This window comes from Haemorhous mexicanus, chromosome 18 (genome assembly GCF_027477595.1).
Source record: "Haemorhous mexicanus isolate bHaeMex1 chromosome 18, bHaeMex1.pri, whole genome shotgun sequence".
NCBI classification, from domain to species: Eukaryota; Metazoa; Chordata; class Aves; order Passeriformes; family Fringillidae; genus Haemorhous; species Haemorhous mexicanus.
This window is the reverse complement of record NC_082358.1, coordinates 574946-588206: the sequence shown is the minus strand read 5'-3', so window position 1 is coordinate 588206 and position 13261 is coordinate 574946. Positions and strand designations below refer to the sequence as shown.

Here is a 13261-nt window from a genome sequence, read left to right as displayed (position 1 = left end):
ACTACCGTCTTACCCAGTTCGGCATTTAAAAGGTCACAGAAGTATGGGCCATATGGGCTATACTCTTTGTGTGCTTTGCAGAGCTCTTTTATTATTTGTTGTGAAAAAACTTTCCAATTAGCAGTTTGGGCTCCTCCCCATTACCCTCCATGCTGATACATAACAGGGGCGAATGAGAAAGTGGGACCCTCTATTGGGTCTGCAGTTCCCTGCTCCGTATTCTTTGAATTGGAGGCATTGGGATCAGAGGTGGTACTATAAGGACAAGCAGTGGGCATGCCCCCACCGTGGGAACAATGGGCAGGGGACGGGGACTCCTGGTGACATCACATCAGCAGATGCTCCCTGGGAGGGGTAGAGGGGCGAAGCTGAGGGAGTGGCAGGTGAGGTGGGGGGAGGGAAGGTGTCACGAGTATCAGAGGGGGTGAAGGGTAAGGAAGGATTTTTGGGATGCTGAGTGAAATCATGGGAAGGAGACCAGGTGGGGCATTGTGCCACATGGCATCTTCCATTTTCTTGGCTCCCTGTGGACTGGGAGCCATTTTGGGGGTCACTGCTCTCCAAAAAGGTAACACGTGTTCTGGGTTTCTGAGCAGGGGACACAGGGGTATGGGGAGGGGTCCACATGGTCCTGCCAGGACTTTGTGGACAGTTCAACTCAGGCATTTTAAGATGCTCAGGGAGCCAGCTTCCCTGGGCGTGAGCAGAGTCTGCTCTCTTTAAAATACCAAGTTTTGGGGTAGGGGATTCAGAGTTGTGGGGGGGGAGAAATAGGAAGAGCAGAGGTACATTCATGTTATTTGGCTTTACCTTCACTTCCCTTTGCTCGAGTAAGGCTGATCAAACTTGTAAACTCCAAAATACAAATTTAGCTGAGGACATGTCCCCAGACTTTCCCAAGGTTATCAATCCATGCCCTACTTTGTCCCAGAATTTGGATATTGTGGACTTGTTCAGGAGAGATTTGTGGAAAGTGTAGAAAAAGACACCTTATAAACCGTTTAAATTTTCCCTTAGAAAACGTTTCATTTCTACCGACTAAAATTCCAACAATCTGATAATATACTCCTTTCTGTGCTGTGCTTAACTTAGAGCCCATTTTAGATGTAAAAGGCACAGCACAATCTCCTGCCAACCGAAAACAAAACCAAATCAGCTACCGATTTCCAAAAACCTCGGTTAAGAAGCGAAAACACGCATATCTTTAGCTCTACACAGCACAGCTGTCTGTACTGCTTTTAAAAGTGCCGCCGGCAGCGGCACGGAATTGGAACTCGCTGTGCTGCACCAGGGGACAGACAGAGCCCCCCAGCCTGCGCCGCGCTGCAAACCCGATACCCGAAACCCGAGCACTGGTCCAGGCAATGTAAAACACTTTAAAGACTTTTACAGCATTCTTGCTTAAATCAGCCCTATAGTCATTGCCTGTTAATTCAGGCAATCGGCAGGAACAGTGTCCTGCTTGCTGAGCCCAGTTACACCCATAGCAGTATGACATTGCTTTTAATTAAAATTGGATTCATCCAGAATTAATGGAAAGCTAAGCACAGACCTTTTCCTTACAAAACCATTGTTAAATGTGGGTCTTGTTTAAACACCTTAGAAATTATATGCACCAGCTGACATTTCTGTCCTAGGTGTAGCTCAGATTCCATGGCTTAGGAAGCTACTGTTGCTTTGCTCAGTGGTGCTTTAAAGAGCAGGAATGCAGTGATGCTTTAAAGAGCTAGGAATAAAACAAAACACTTTTGAGACAGTATTAGTATAGGAGGTAATATACAGGCTGGTCTTTTTGGGGGCCTCGAGGGGCAGATATGGAAAAATGCCAACTCCCACATAGGGTGAATACAGCTTTGTAAGTTTAGCAAATTAGTATAATTGACAAGGATCCCCAATTAGAAGCAGAAGTGACGAGGTAATTCCTCCCTGGTTCTACCCTTTTCTGATTTCTCCTCTTCCTCAGATAAAAACTAAACTTTGTTGATGAAAATGTGTCTCAAAGAGCTGGTTTCTGTGGAGGCCCTGGAGGGGCTTCTCCTAAGTTACACCCCATTGGCTTCTTCCCCTGATACTGTGCCTGAACATAGGTGTTCCTGAGCCACTCCCTCCCTTTTCCCTGATTGGGCCTCACCTTGATGCTGCCCAGAGACCAAGGTCACCTGGGAGGCCCCAGGGGAGAGAGCTGGACTCTCCAGGGGAGTGTGTCTCTGAGAGAGGAGCATCTCACCGCAGGGCTGAATTAAACATTTGTGGATATTATGCAAAAGCCTTTTTTGCTTCTTTACCCTGGACTTTACTAGCAGCAATTCAGGCTGCAACAGTTTCAACCTTGGCTCCCAGAGAGTCTGACCTTGGGCCCCAGGGCTTGGAGCCTTGGGAAGGTGTTTTGTCTTTCTGCCTATCAGGATAGGGAAGAGCACTGGAGTTAGCTAGGAACTATATAACTGTACTACAATAATCTACAGAGCTACGAATATATATGAAGGAAATATAAAAGCAAAAATCATTTTGGCAATAGCAGAACCTGGCACTCCACTGGTGAAGCAGAACACAGTTTCTTTCTGTAAGCACGCAATTTATCTTGGAGGTGGAGCACCATGTGGCACAGGTCCAAAAATACATGAGCTGGAATGCAAAGTAAGCAACCTTGGAAAATATTTTGAAACTGAATTTGGGCCCTTTGCCTGTTTTTCTGGAAGTTTACCATGTCGGCCAGAATTTTAGTATAGAAAACAGTAGCCTGTGCAGGTTTTTGGAAGCACACTGCTGTCCAGAGGCTTGCACGGGGCAGAGGAGCAACAGAACAGGAATGCCCAAGGGTCTCAATGCCCATAAATGAAAATTTGCTGAGATCTATATGCCAAGACTGTGGTCTGCCTGGCCAGGCTGAGGAGCCCTGCCAGGCAGCTGGTTTTCCCCTCTGTGGGAGAGCAACACAGGAGGTACAGGAAGTGGGAATCCCCTTATAAAGAAAGGGAGAAGTTGCAGTGGTGAGCTGCACAGCAAAATGGCTTAAGAAATAAATGCCTGAGCAGTAAGCTTGCAGACCATGGATAATGTACTTTGGTTCTAACATGGGTTGTAAATTGTGGGTTTGTTCCCATCTTCATTTGCATACCTGCGAGCAGCATTTCTGCTTTCCATCTTAGAAGATGTAGCTGGCTTGTCAGGGAGTGGTTCTCTGGAACCTTACCCGGATTGTCATGGCTGTGAGTCCCGAGAGAGGAGCTTCTTCAGCTTGCCTCTGTTGTCTGCCAAATGAGGGAGCATATGTTTTGGTACATTTAATGCCATGTTTTGTAGCCTAGCTTGACAACTGATGGGTGTAATTTTGCCTCAGTGTGGTTAATATACAAAGTAAGAGTGTAAGTGGCGATAGAGGCGGCACATTATAAGTTATAATCAAATTGAGGTGAAAACTCAAGAATTTTTAGCCTCTGAATGCAAGATTTTGTTGCACTGAGTTCCTAAATAGTGTGGAGAGATTGTACCTCCATAAGAAAACAGATTTGAATTCAAGATGCAGCTCTGCAGCTCTTGCAGCTCCTAACCCTGCAGAAAGCAGTTGTGCCAGAGCTTCAATGACAAGAAAGCAGAGCCTCAGAACCTACAGATATTGCAGCTCACACTCAGTGGGTCCAGGCCTGTAGTACTCGTGGTCTTGACTACTGAACTTAACTCCAGTTTCTTTCTTTGTATATTGAAATGATGTAAATTGAGAGCAGCTTTGTGTCAGAGTAAACATGCAAACATGTATTTAAGATCTTATTTATAGGTAGATGGTTTCTTTCTGGGGTTTGCCTGCCTTGGTTTTTTGTAGCCTTCTACCCTGATTCTAGTCTCTATGCTTAATAATTCACCACATTTTTCCTGGATTCTTGTCTTACTAGTTTTCAAAGAACATAGAAACTGCTTCAGCCTTTAGAACCCTTTGGAAAGGGAGTTTCAGTTGGGGGATTTGAGTGTATTTATAGTAATATATAAATAGAGGCAAGAGGAATACTTGCAAAGCAGGTGGTACTGAGCCATTTATAGAAAAAAATGTATGATTTATACATGGATTGTTTCAGGCAAACCTTTTGCTTTGCCTGTGGCCTGACTTCTACAAAAATCTTTTCAGTGTTATGAATATTTATGCTGCTTTGTTGTGGTATTTTAAACTTGCTTTCAGCTTATGAAATGACATATTTGTCTCTTTAAATAACAGGAGGAATGGAGGGAGAAAATTGGCTCCCAAGCAGACAAGTAAGTCTGTGGAGCTTTTACAAGGAGTCTTTAGCATGATTGGAAGGGAGTAGCCCAGCTCACCAATACCCCATCCTTTCCTTTGCCTCTGCACTTGGACATGTACTCTACAAAGGTCTCTCTACTATAAAGCATTGTCTTTTGAGAATTTTTGAGGCCTTTTTTGCTCAAATGTGCCCATTTGCCATGTTTCAAACCAAAACACATGTTGCTGTTGGCATAGCAGGGTGCTCAGGTGAAGTTGTGGCAAAGAGTCATATAGAGCTAGTAAATTTTATGCTGTAATGACAAATCACCCAGATTTAATCTAGGGCAATCACACGGAGCTTACCAAGATCTTGGGAAGAGAAAAGTACATGCATCTGCCAATGGAATACCCTCTGATCAGATTAAAATGAAGTCCTGAGGCTATGTCATCCATTTTCTGGAGAGCTCACCAGTGAGTGGATTGGGAAGAGCTGGTTCAGCAAGCTAAAAAAGCTGCTTGCAAGGAGTGATGGTGATCCCCTATGCCTTTTCCTTCAAAAAACTTTACAAGATAGGTGAATAGATATAGAATCTTAATGTTTAGAAAATCCACCATCTGAGGCTATGCAGGTTTAATCTTTCTGTATGTATGATTTTGCTCTCATTTGAGCAGTTGTCAGTGACTTCCTGGCTCACCTCAGTATTTGGGCCCCACTGGAGGGACCCTTCATAGTTCTTACTTCTGAGTGAGAATGTCCTATGAGCTGAGGAGCTTCCCAGGCTGACTGTGCTGCAGATTCTCTGCAAAGCAAGTCTCTTACTCTTCTGCGAACTTCCCTACACAGGTTTTCACAGCTATTTGAAGCCAGCTGGTGTTAAGGAAGGTTGTCTTTTATGTCTCAAGGAAGTTTCACATAAATCTCAGCATCTAAATCAGCAGCCCATTTTGTTGCTGTCCAGCTTGCTTTAAGGAAGGGGCAGCACATATTGCACATTATGGCCCTAGAGAACCCCCTTTCCTTGAGACAGCATTTGGAGCACAGGAAGATAAACATCAGATTAATTTCAGAGTTGTTTCAATATTGCTTATTGAGTGCACTGTAGTTTTATCTAGAGACCAAGTATTAAATCAAAGTTGACGAGTGATGCATTGTTCACAGGGGTCTTAGGATGAGGGAAGAGACAAGAAAGTTGACTCCATGTTCAGAAGGCTTGATTTATTATTTTATGATATATATTATGGTAAAAACTATACTAAAAGAATAGAAGAAAGGATTTCATCAGAAGGCTAAGCTAAGAATAGAAAAGGAATGAATAACAAAGGCTTGGACTGACCGAGACAGTCTGGACATGTGACTGTGATTGGCTATTAATTAGAAACAGCCAGATGAGACCAATCACAGATCCACCTGTTGCATTCCACAGCAGCAGATAAGAATTGTTTACAGTTTGTTCTTGAGGCCTCTCAGCTTCTCAGGAGGGAAGAATCCTAAGGAAAGGATTTTTCATAGAACATGTCGGTGACAGATGAGATAAATGCATTTGATAATCCTTGCTTTGAACCCCTATTAGGTTTTTATTCTTCTCATATAATAAATGATTAACAATGTAGTGCAAGGGTACAAAACGTGTGTCTCTTCTGCTCTAGACTGCACACTTCATGGATGTGCTTGTATTGACAGCAAACAGTGTACTTGGGCAGATTTGTGTAGGATACATCTCAGGCCTCTCTGGGACTTCGTATAGCTCAGGGGAAACTAGAAGAGATATCTGCAAGGCTGTAGCAAAAATTTCTTTGAGCAATCTAATGCAGAGCAATTGGTGCTCTGAGATGTTCTTGGTTAGCCACAGCTCAGCAGAGAGGTGGAGAGGGGTTATTATATTGGTGTCCTCCTTCTCTTTAGACTCTGGTTTAGGCAAAAATGCAAGGTGTGAACCCAAGGTTCAGGAAAACTCCCACGTATATATAACACACAGAAAAAAGTGGCTGGTGTGTGCACATTTTTTTCGTTCCTTTGGGTAGAGTGGATGACTTCTTTGTCTCTTGGGTTACCCCAAGAATAAGTAGGACCTTCTTGTCTGCCACCAGTAGGTGTCTTCAAAGGAGCATAAGAGAGCATCTCCCACTAATGAGGTGAAGGTGGTCATTCTAGTACTGTGTCACCTGTCTGCACCTTATCTGCAGATAAGCTTTGTGATGCTTGTTTGAAATTCCTTTTGTGTCTGCAACCTCGTGTGATGCTGTTCTGGAGAGAACCTGGTAGATGTTGAGCTATTGATCAGTCCCAGTATATATGAAAGTTGTAATTCCTTAGTAGAATTTTTTTTTTTTTAATTCCATAATATCTCAGCAGTATGACAGTAAAGAGCTTTCCTGTGGGGCTTACAGTGCACTACATAATGTCTCTTACTCCTCTTCTGAATAAAAATTCATTGTGGAGTAAGGGGGTTGCCTGTAGATTAACTGATTTCTTGAAACTCTCACAGTTGGTATGTTTTACAGCAAAAGAAGTCCGAAATAGAAAAAGAATTGAGTTTCCCAAAACAAAGGAGCTAAAAGAGACAGATGTTCCTATGGCTGATTTTCAGAAGGAAAGGCATTTTGTTTTTATTTGTTTTGTGACAGACTGGCTTCAGTCCCGCCCCCCAGTGTTAGTCCTGGCACGAAAGGTGCAGCTTTGCCCATCATTTGGGGTGAGGGGAACCCCTCCTCCCCAGCTCATGTTCGTGTTGAATTAAGGTGGGTGGCAAACACAAATGTTCTTTTTCCACTCTTTTTCTTCTGTGGTTGTAGCCTGTAATATCTTAGACAAAGAATTTGATTTGTGACAGTATTCAAAAGTATTTTCATGGCACACTCAGCTGATGCCCAGGAAATCCACCACATGCTTACTTCTGTTCCATCAAATGAAGTTGTTGACTTTGTTTATTTCATCTGCAGTAATAGGTACAATTTTCCTGAACAACCAGGTGGTCTGCACCATCAGGTGTGATCATCTCTTGCCAGAGCCCTTTTCATGTTGCTTGCAGGTGCTTGCACTAAAAATTTTTCTGTGTAGAAACATAGCTAGAGTGTCCAGAGTAAAAATTAAATGCCTTGTAAACTCAGCCATATTATTCCTCCATCTTCATTGCTGTATTTATGCTCGAAGATTTCTCCTCTGGCTCTGTGGCAGCAGCAATTTCCCACAGCCATATGGCAGCTTTTATACTGTTGATTACATTTTTTTTCTTTCCTTTGCTGACTCTGCACCATCTGGTAGAGTGATGGTTTGGCCTGCCAAGCTAACAGTGTTGTCTGCACATGTTTCACTGGACCAGCACTATCTAGGGCGATTTTTATATCTCACCTTGTACAGCAAGGGCTGCCCTGAGTTCTGGACTCTCTTATGTTCTGCCAGCAAGGAGTGTGGATCTCCACACCTCTGTCTCCTGTGTGTGGAGGTGGTTTTGGCTGTATGTCTCAGGAATACAGCACAGCCTTGCCTTTGGTGGCAGGATGCTTCGGTTTGGGTATGTAGGGCATGGCAGGGGAAGTCAGTATTACCACATACTAAACAGTTTTTCACTCTGCTGATCAGGTAATTTCCAGTTCATTTCCAGAAAAGCTATGGCTGAAATACCATCAATGCATGGAAGTAGATGCAGTTTCTCACTTGAAAGGCCTGAGCTTTCAGGGGCAGCTTTCAGTGGGCAGGGCAAAGAGTAACCAGACTGACACAGAGCAGCACAGGGTTTGCCTTCTGCATTTAGAGGTGCTTTGTGTTACATCAAGAGCCAGTTTCTTGCAGGCTTAATTTGAAGCACAGACAAGTCTAATGAAAAATCTCTCAGCGTTCTTTGATTAGCATATCTTGTAATACTGTTTGTAACAATATGCCTTTGTTTCAGAACCCCTGTTTGCTGCTTTGAGGATTAATTGGCTCTACTTCCAGCACAATGGATGAATTGCAGGATGTTCAGCTGACAGAGATCAAGCCACTTCTGAATGACAAGGTAATGCTGGCTGCTGCTTTGTCCTCACAGGTGTCCTCAGGATAACTTTGTGTCTGGCAAGGAGCCCTAGCTCCCAGAATCTGTCCACAGATTGAAGTACCTTAAGTAGTGAAACCCAGTAAATTCTTCCCCACTCTGGTAATCTACCACCACCCACTCTTCCAAAGTCTCCGGGAAAGACAGACCACAATAATTCAGGTAATTTTGGAGTCCTGGCCAAACAGCACATCGTGTCTGTACTGAGGATTTGCAAAGGCTGGACAGCAATTGGAAAGGTGATCCCATTCCTGACCTGGTGTAGCTGTAGAACCTCTAATAAGTTTGTCCTTGTTAGAGAAGTGCTGTGTTGTATTCTGGTTTTTGTTTGGTTGGTTTGGGTTGTTGTTGTTTTGTTTTCTTGTTTGTTTTGGTATTTTTTACTTTTTTTTTGGTTGAAAATATTCTGTCTTAAATGATCCTTTAGTGTTTTGAACCCTGAAATAGCCCTGTCTTCCTGGATTTAGTAATGGAGAGTAATTTCCTTTTAATGTCTGCAGACCCCAGTTAGAACAGCCCAGATTTATGCAACACTGAGACTTTGGAAAATCATTGTATTGCAGTAGCTGTTTAAGTCTTTCACTCTGTCTTCTGTGGGCTGGGGAAGAGCCAACTGGGCTTAGTGGATTCTGCCACAAACTGTTGTTGAGAGTGTCTAAGTTCATTACAGGCAACATCTAGCATCTTGCATCTGCAAACTGTGATCATGAGCAATGTGGTTTGGTCAATTTCCATAGCTTGCAGCCAAGTCTGATGGTGTGGGAATGAGTTCCTAAGGCTTTGCTGGTTGATGGCTGATGATCAGGACCTGGCTTGTGTTGCCAAAGGACTGTCTCTGGTGCTTTGTCCACTCACTGTGTGCTTGTAGAAGACTGCATTGTCCTCCACAAAATGTGACATCTCTGGAATTCTGCTATGTTTTAATCTGTACTGATTAGGTTTTGCTCATTTCTTTAGTGTTCTAGCATATCTGTTTTTAGTACCTGTGAAATATAAAAACTCAGCTGAAATCTGCAGTCCAGCTGCCTGATCTGACAGACTAGTGCTGACTACTGGGCTTTCACCATTTAAAAAAAAAATGTTTCCTGGAAAGGTGTCATGGTTTGATGCTGGCACAATGCCAGTGCCCCCATGAAAATATATTCTCCCTAGTGTCTGCTGTGAGATGTGGCCAGAAATAGAGCAAAGCAGGCTCTAAGTTAGGAATACAGGGAAAAAGACTTTATTAACTTACAATATGTAAAAGAAACACACACACAGAACTCAGAATGAAAACCTTCCAAAAACATTCCTCCTCCCCCCACCAAATCTCCCAACACAGCACAGTGAGACAAAACCTTGGATTCTCAATCAAGTTACCATCCCTCAGATAATCGACTCTCAGTCCATCACCACTCTTCAGATTATCAATTCTCAGTTCATCAAGAAGAGAGGAGTCCCACTTGTACCATAGGCTTCTCCAGGAAACACAGCTGAAACCTTGTGTGTTTCCATGTCACACGTGGCACCGCCTGGAGATCATTTTGCCATCGGGATATCTTCCTTCTATGCCCAGTGCTCTCACCACTGTGCATGGACCAGAGCTGCTTCTAGGGTTTTCCTTTTTAAATGGTGCTTTGCCCAGTTCCAAAAAGAGCACAGTCTCTCACTTTGGGACACCTCTCCCCCCCAGATTTCACCCCCTGGTGCTGAGGGGTCTCGAGAACAGAGATTTTCTTCTCCACCGAAGATCGAGGGCACCACCACCCTCCTCACCTGTCGTCTCTGTTCGAGCACTCCTTCACATCACATCACTGCACCCTCTTGGCTCCAAGCCATTGCCTCCCCCTAAATGCAGTCTCTGTGTCACGGGAAAAATGGTTCTGTCCATGGCTATACAAGAAAGTCCAGCCAAAGGCCACTCCATCACCTCCTCCCACCTAGGATTCTTTTCAGCTTCTTCTGACATCTTTCATTTGCATGAACTTTCATCACACTTGCCCATTACTTCCCATTTCATCTCTATCTCTCTCCTCATTCAGATCCAGGAGGATCAGTATTTGTAAGGTTTCCATCATCCAAGAAAAGGGTTAAAAATCTCAGGCTCTGCCTGCCCAGAACTCTCCCAAGGCTGCTGGGCACCTTCTCCACGCACCCACCCTTCTCCTTCTCAGCGTGCTGCTAGGCACAGTCGCTCTCTCTCTCTCTCTCTGTCTCTGGGGGGCTGCCCGATGTCTCTCAGGGTTCCTCCACCCTTCCATCCTGTAGTGACCTTCACCTCCCTTCTCTGTCCTAGGCCCCGGCCTACCTCATCCTGGCCACATGGCTTCCCCTGCCCCGCCCAGCCTGGAGCTGGGCAGGGCAGCTCTGATGTCTTTCACAGACGGGTGGAACCCAAGGGAGCTTCCCCTGGGAGTTCTCTGCTTTTAACCCCGCTGTGTTCTCAGAGGCGCATCCATGTCCTCAGTGGCCACACCAGGTGCCAATATTCAAATCTCACCACTGATTGGTTTGACCACAAACTCCCAAAAAACTCACTTCCTTATCAAACCAGGACAAAGGGTGAGTCTTAGAAGTACAAAACCAGTGTAGATCAGCAAATAAAAATATGGAATACAGGCTTTGAGGGCAGTTTGTGATTTCAAAACAAGAGGTAAACATTTACAGAATACAAGCTTCCTAAAGGCAGTGGCCCAGATCTTGCTCATGATTCTCCTGGGATTTTCTGTGTTTGAACTGGGTAGATTGCCCTTGCTTCAGTCAGCTGACCTAAATCAGAGACATTGAGGCATGCTAGATCAAAGTGGTTTTCCCTTTATAAGTTTCCACTCTTTCTCTCAAGTATTGCCTGGTCAGCCCCATCCCGTTCTTCCTGTGGTGCCCATTGTGGTTCAAATGCAGAGTTCTCACCCAAACAGAACACCAGGTGGCGTTAACCAGGGTGCAGAAGGGCACACAGAGAATGATTACTTCTTTGCTTGACTTATTGTTGAAGTTACAGGAAATATTTAGTATCTCAGAAGGGAGAAATATGAAGGGTAGTTCCAGAACCATCCTCAGTACTTCATGGGAAGAGAAGTATGCTGTGGCTCTCCTTTGCACACTTTTATCAAAATGAGGGCCTCAGGGAACAGCCACCTCCAAGGTCCGGCCCTTATTAGGGCTTTCAAGCTTCACATAATACAAGTGTACTTTTTAGACATAGTTTATGGAGCATGAGGGTGTGGTGGAATAACCTGCTGTTCTGTGCAATATATCAGAGTCCAAAATCTATTGAGCTGGCAGTTCACTAAGGTTTTTACTGACAACCTACTTTAGATCCAGGAGTTTGAGCCAGCATGGATTAATGGCCAGAAATAGTACAGTAACACTCTTAAGGAGCTAATGAGTGAGTGCTCATGAACTCAGACACAAAGGCTACTGTACACAGAGAAGGAGCTCTGGTGTCTCAGACTCTTAAACCAGTGGAATTACCTGTGGAAGTAGAAATTGGTTGGATCTTGTTCACTTGTCTGAACTATAGGTAATGCCACTGTGGACCACTGAGTCCTGGCTTTTTTCTGCCTCAAATCAGCAAAAAGTTACAAACTTGACTTTTAAAGAATATAAACACTATTTTGTTTGTGTGTAACTTAATCAAGTGCATCAACACACTTAGTTAGTGTGTAACTCATATCAAGCGCAGGAAAGTAAAATTTATTATGTTTGTTCACCTCATTCAGGCTCACTAAAATGCAGTGACTTTTTACTGGGGAAGCAAAGGAACTTCAAATGTTCCCATTTAGTTGAAAGAAAGAGAAAAAGAGTATTGCCTGATCAGAAAAATTATCCCAGTGATACTTTGTTATTCTGGCACCTTTGACTCCTGTTTATTCAGCCTCAGTGAAAAGTTATTGAAATGTTATTTAGTATCTCAGAAGGGAGAAATATGAGATTCAGGAAATGAAACGGGCAGCCCTTAGGCTGGGTTGAGTCAGCCAAGTCAGCTCTGTGCTTTAGGTGCAGCCATGGCATGTTCAGAGGCCTGAAAAACTTGCCTTGAAATTTCTCAAATTAAGACAATGAATAAATGGTTTAAAGTCATATTTTCAGTGTGTTAAAATCAGGTATGTGAGAGTCAGGGCATATCAGCTTCTTTTGCCTCATGGTATGCCTTGACAACAAGCAGCCCAATTCAGAGCCTTATTCCTTGCTTTGTGTAATTTCCTCCCCACTCGCTTGGGGAATCTCAGACTTTTCTGAGTACAAATTCAGATCACCTTCTTTTTTACTTAGCATGCACCATTCAAATCCAGTGCCATATACAGATGTTTCTCATTTCTCCATGAAGAAATGGGTGACTGAACTGACCTGCTTCATGAGCTGGTGATGGTGTCAGAAATCTCAATTAATTACAGCGTCTCAAACTGAAATAAGAGGAGGCTGCTTTTTATTTTCTTTTCCCCAATACTCAGGATTTAGTGGTTTTTGCTATGTCCTGCTCAAAACATGGCCACAGTTCCATACTTAACACACAGGAGGAAAGAGGGAAATGTGTGGTATTCACATGCCCTCTGAACAGAGAGAAGCTCTAAGACGAGCAGAGAAGAAAGAAAACACAGTTCTTATCTCGCTTGCTGTGCCTGTGTTGTGCTAAAGTAGAATGCAATATAAAGATTGTTTACCCAAAGTGAAAATGTTTTGTTCCCTTCACCTCTCAGAACCAAGAAGTGTGTGTGTGTAGGACTGTCACGAGACAGTCACAAGAGAGTCAGAGATGAGTGCAGTTCTGTGCAGTTGTGAACAAGAGTGAGTGCTTAACAGATTTAGTTTAGATAAAATGTACATAGTATACTATAATAAAGTAATTCATTAACCTTCTGATGATAGAATCAGACACATCATTCTCTCTCCCCTTCGACAGAGTCGTCATTAATTTACAATAGGGAGTGGATTCTTAGAACAGATTTGCAGATATTTCAAATGTCTCAAAGTACAGAATATAGGTAGCAACCCTTGTTCTTATTAAAAAGACAAGGCTTTGCAGCAAGGAAAACAC

At 43.6% G+C, this 13261-nt stretch overlaps 1 protein-coding gene across 5 annotated transcripts in view; it reads left to right on the top strand.

Moving 5' to 3' along the window:
- Positions 1-13261, top strand: part of NDRG3 (NDRG family member 3) — a 74371-nt gene that overhangs the window by 30280 nt on the left and 30830 nt on the right. For all 5 annotated transcript variants that reach the window (XR_009488780.1, XM_059862973.1, XM_059862974.1 and 2 more), the window contains exon 2: positions 8104-8208. Coding sequence is in view for 4 of the 5 variants with exons in the window: in XM_059862973.1 (XP_059718956.1) it covers positions 8152-8208 (57 nt within the window). In the remaining variant the exon portion in view is untranslated. The remainder of the gene's footprint in view (positions 1-8103; positions 8209-13261) is intronic.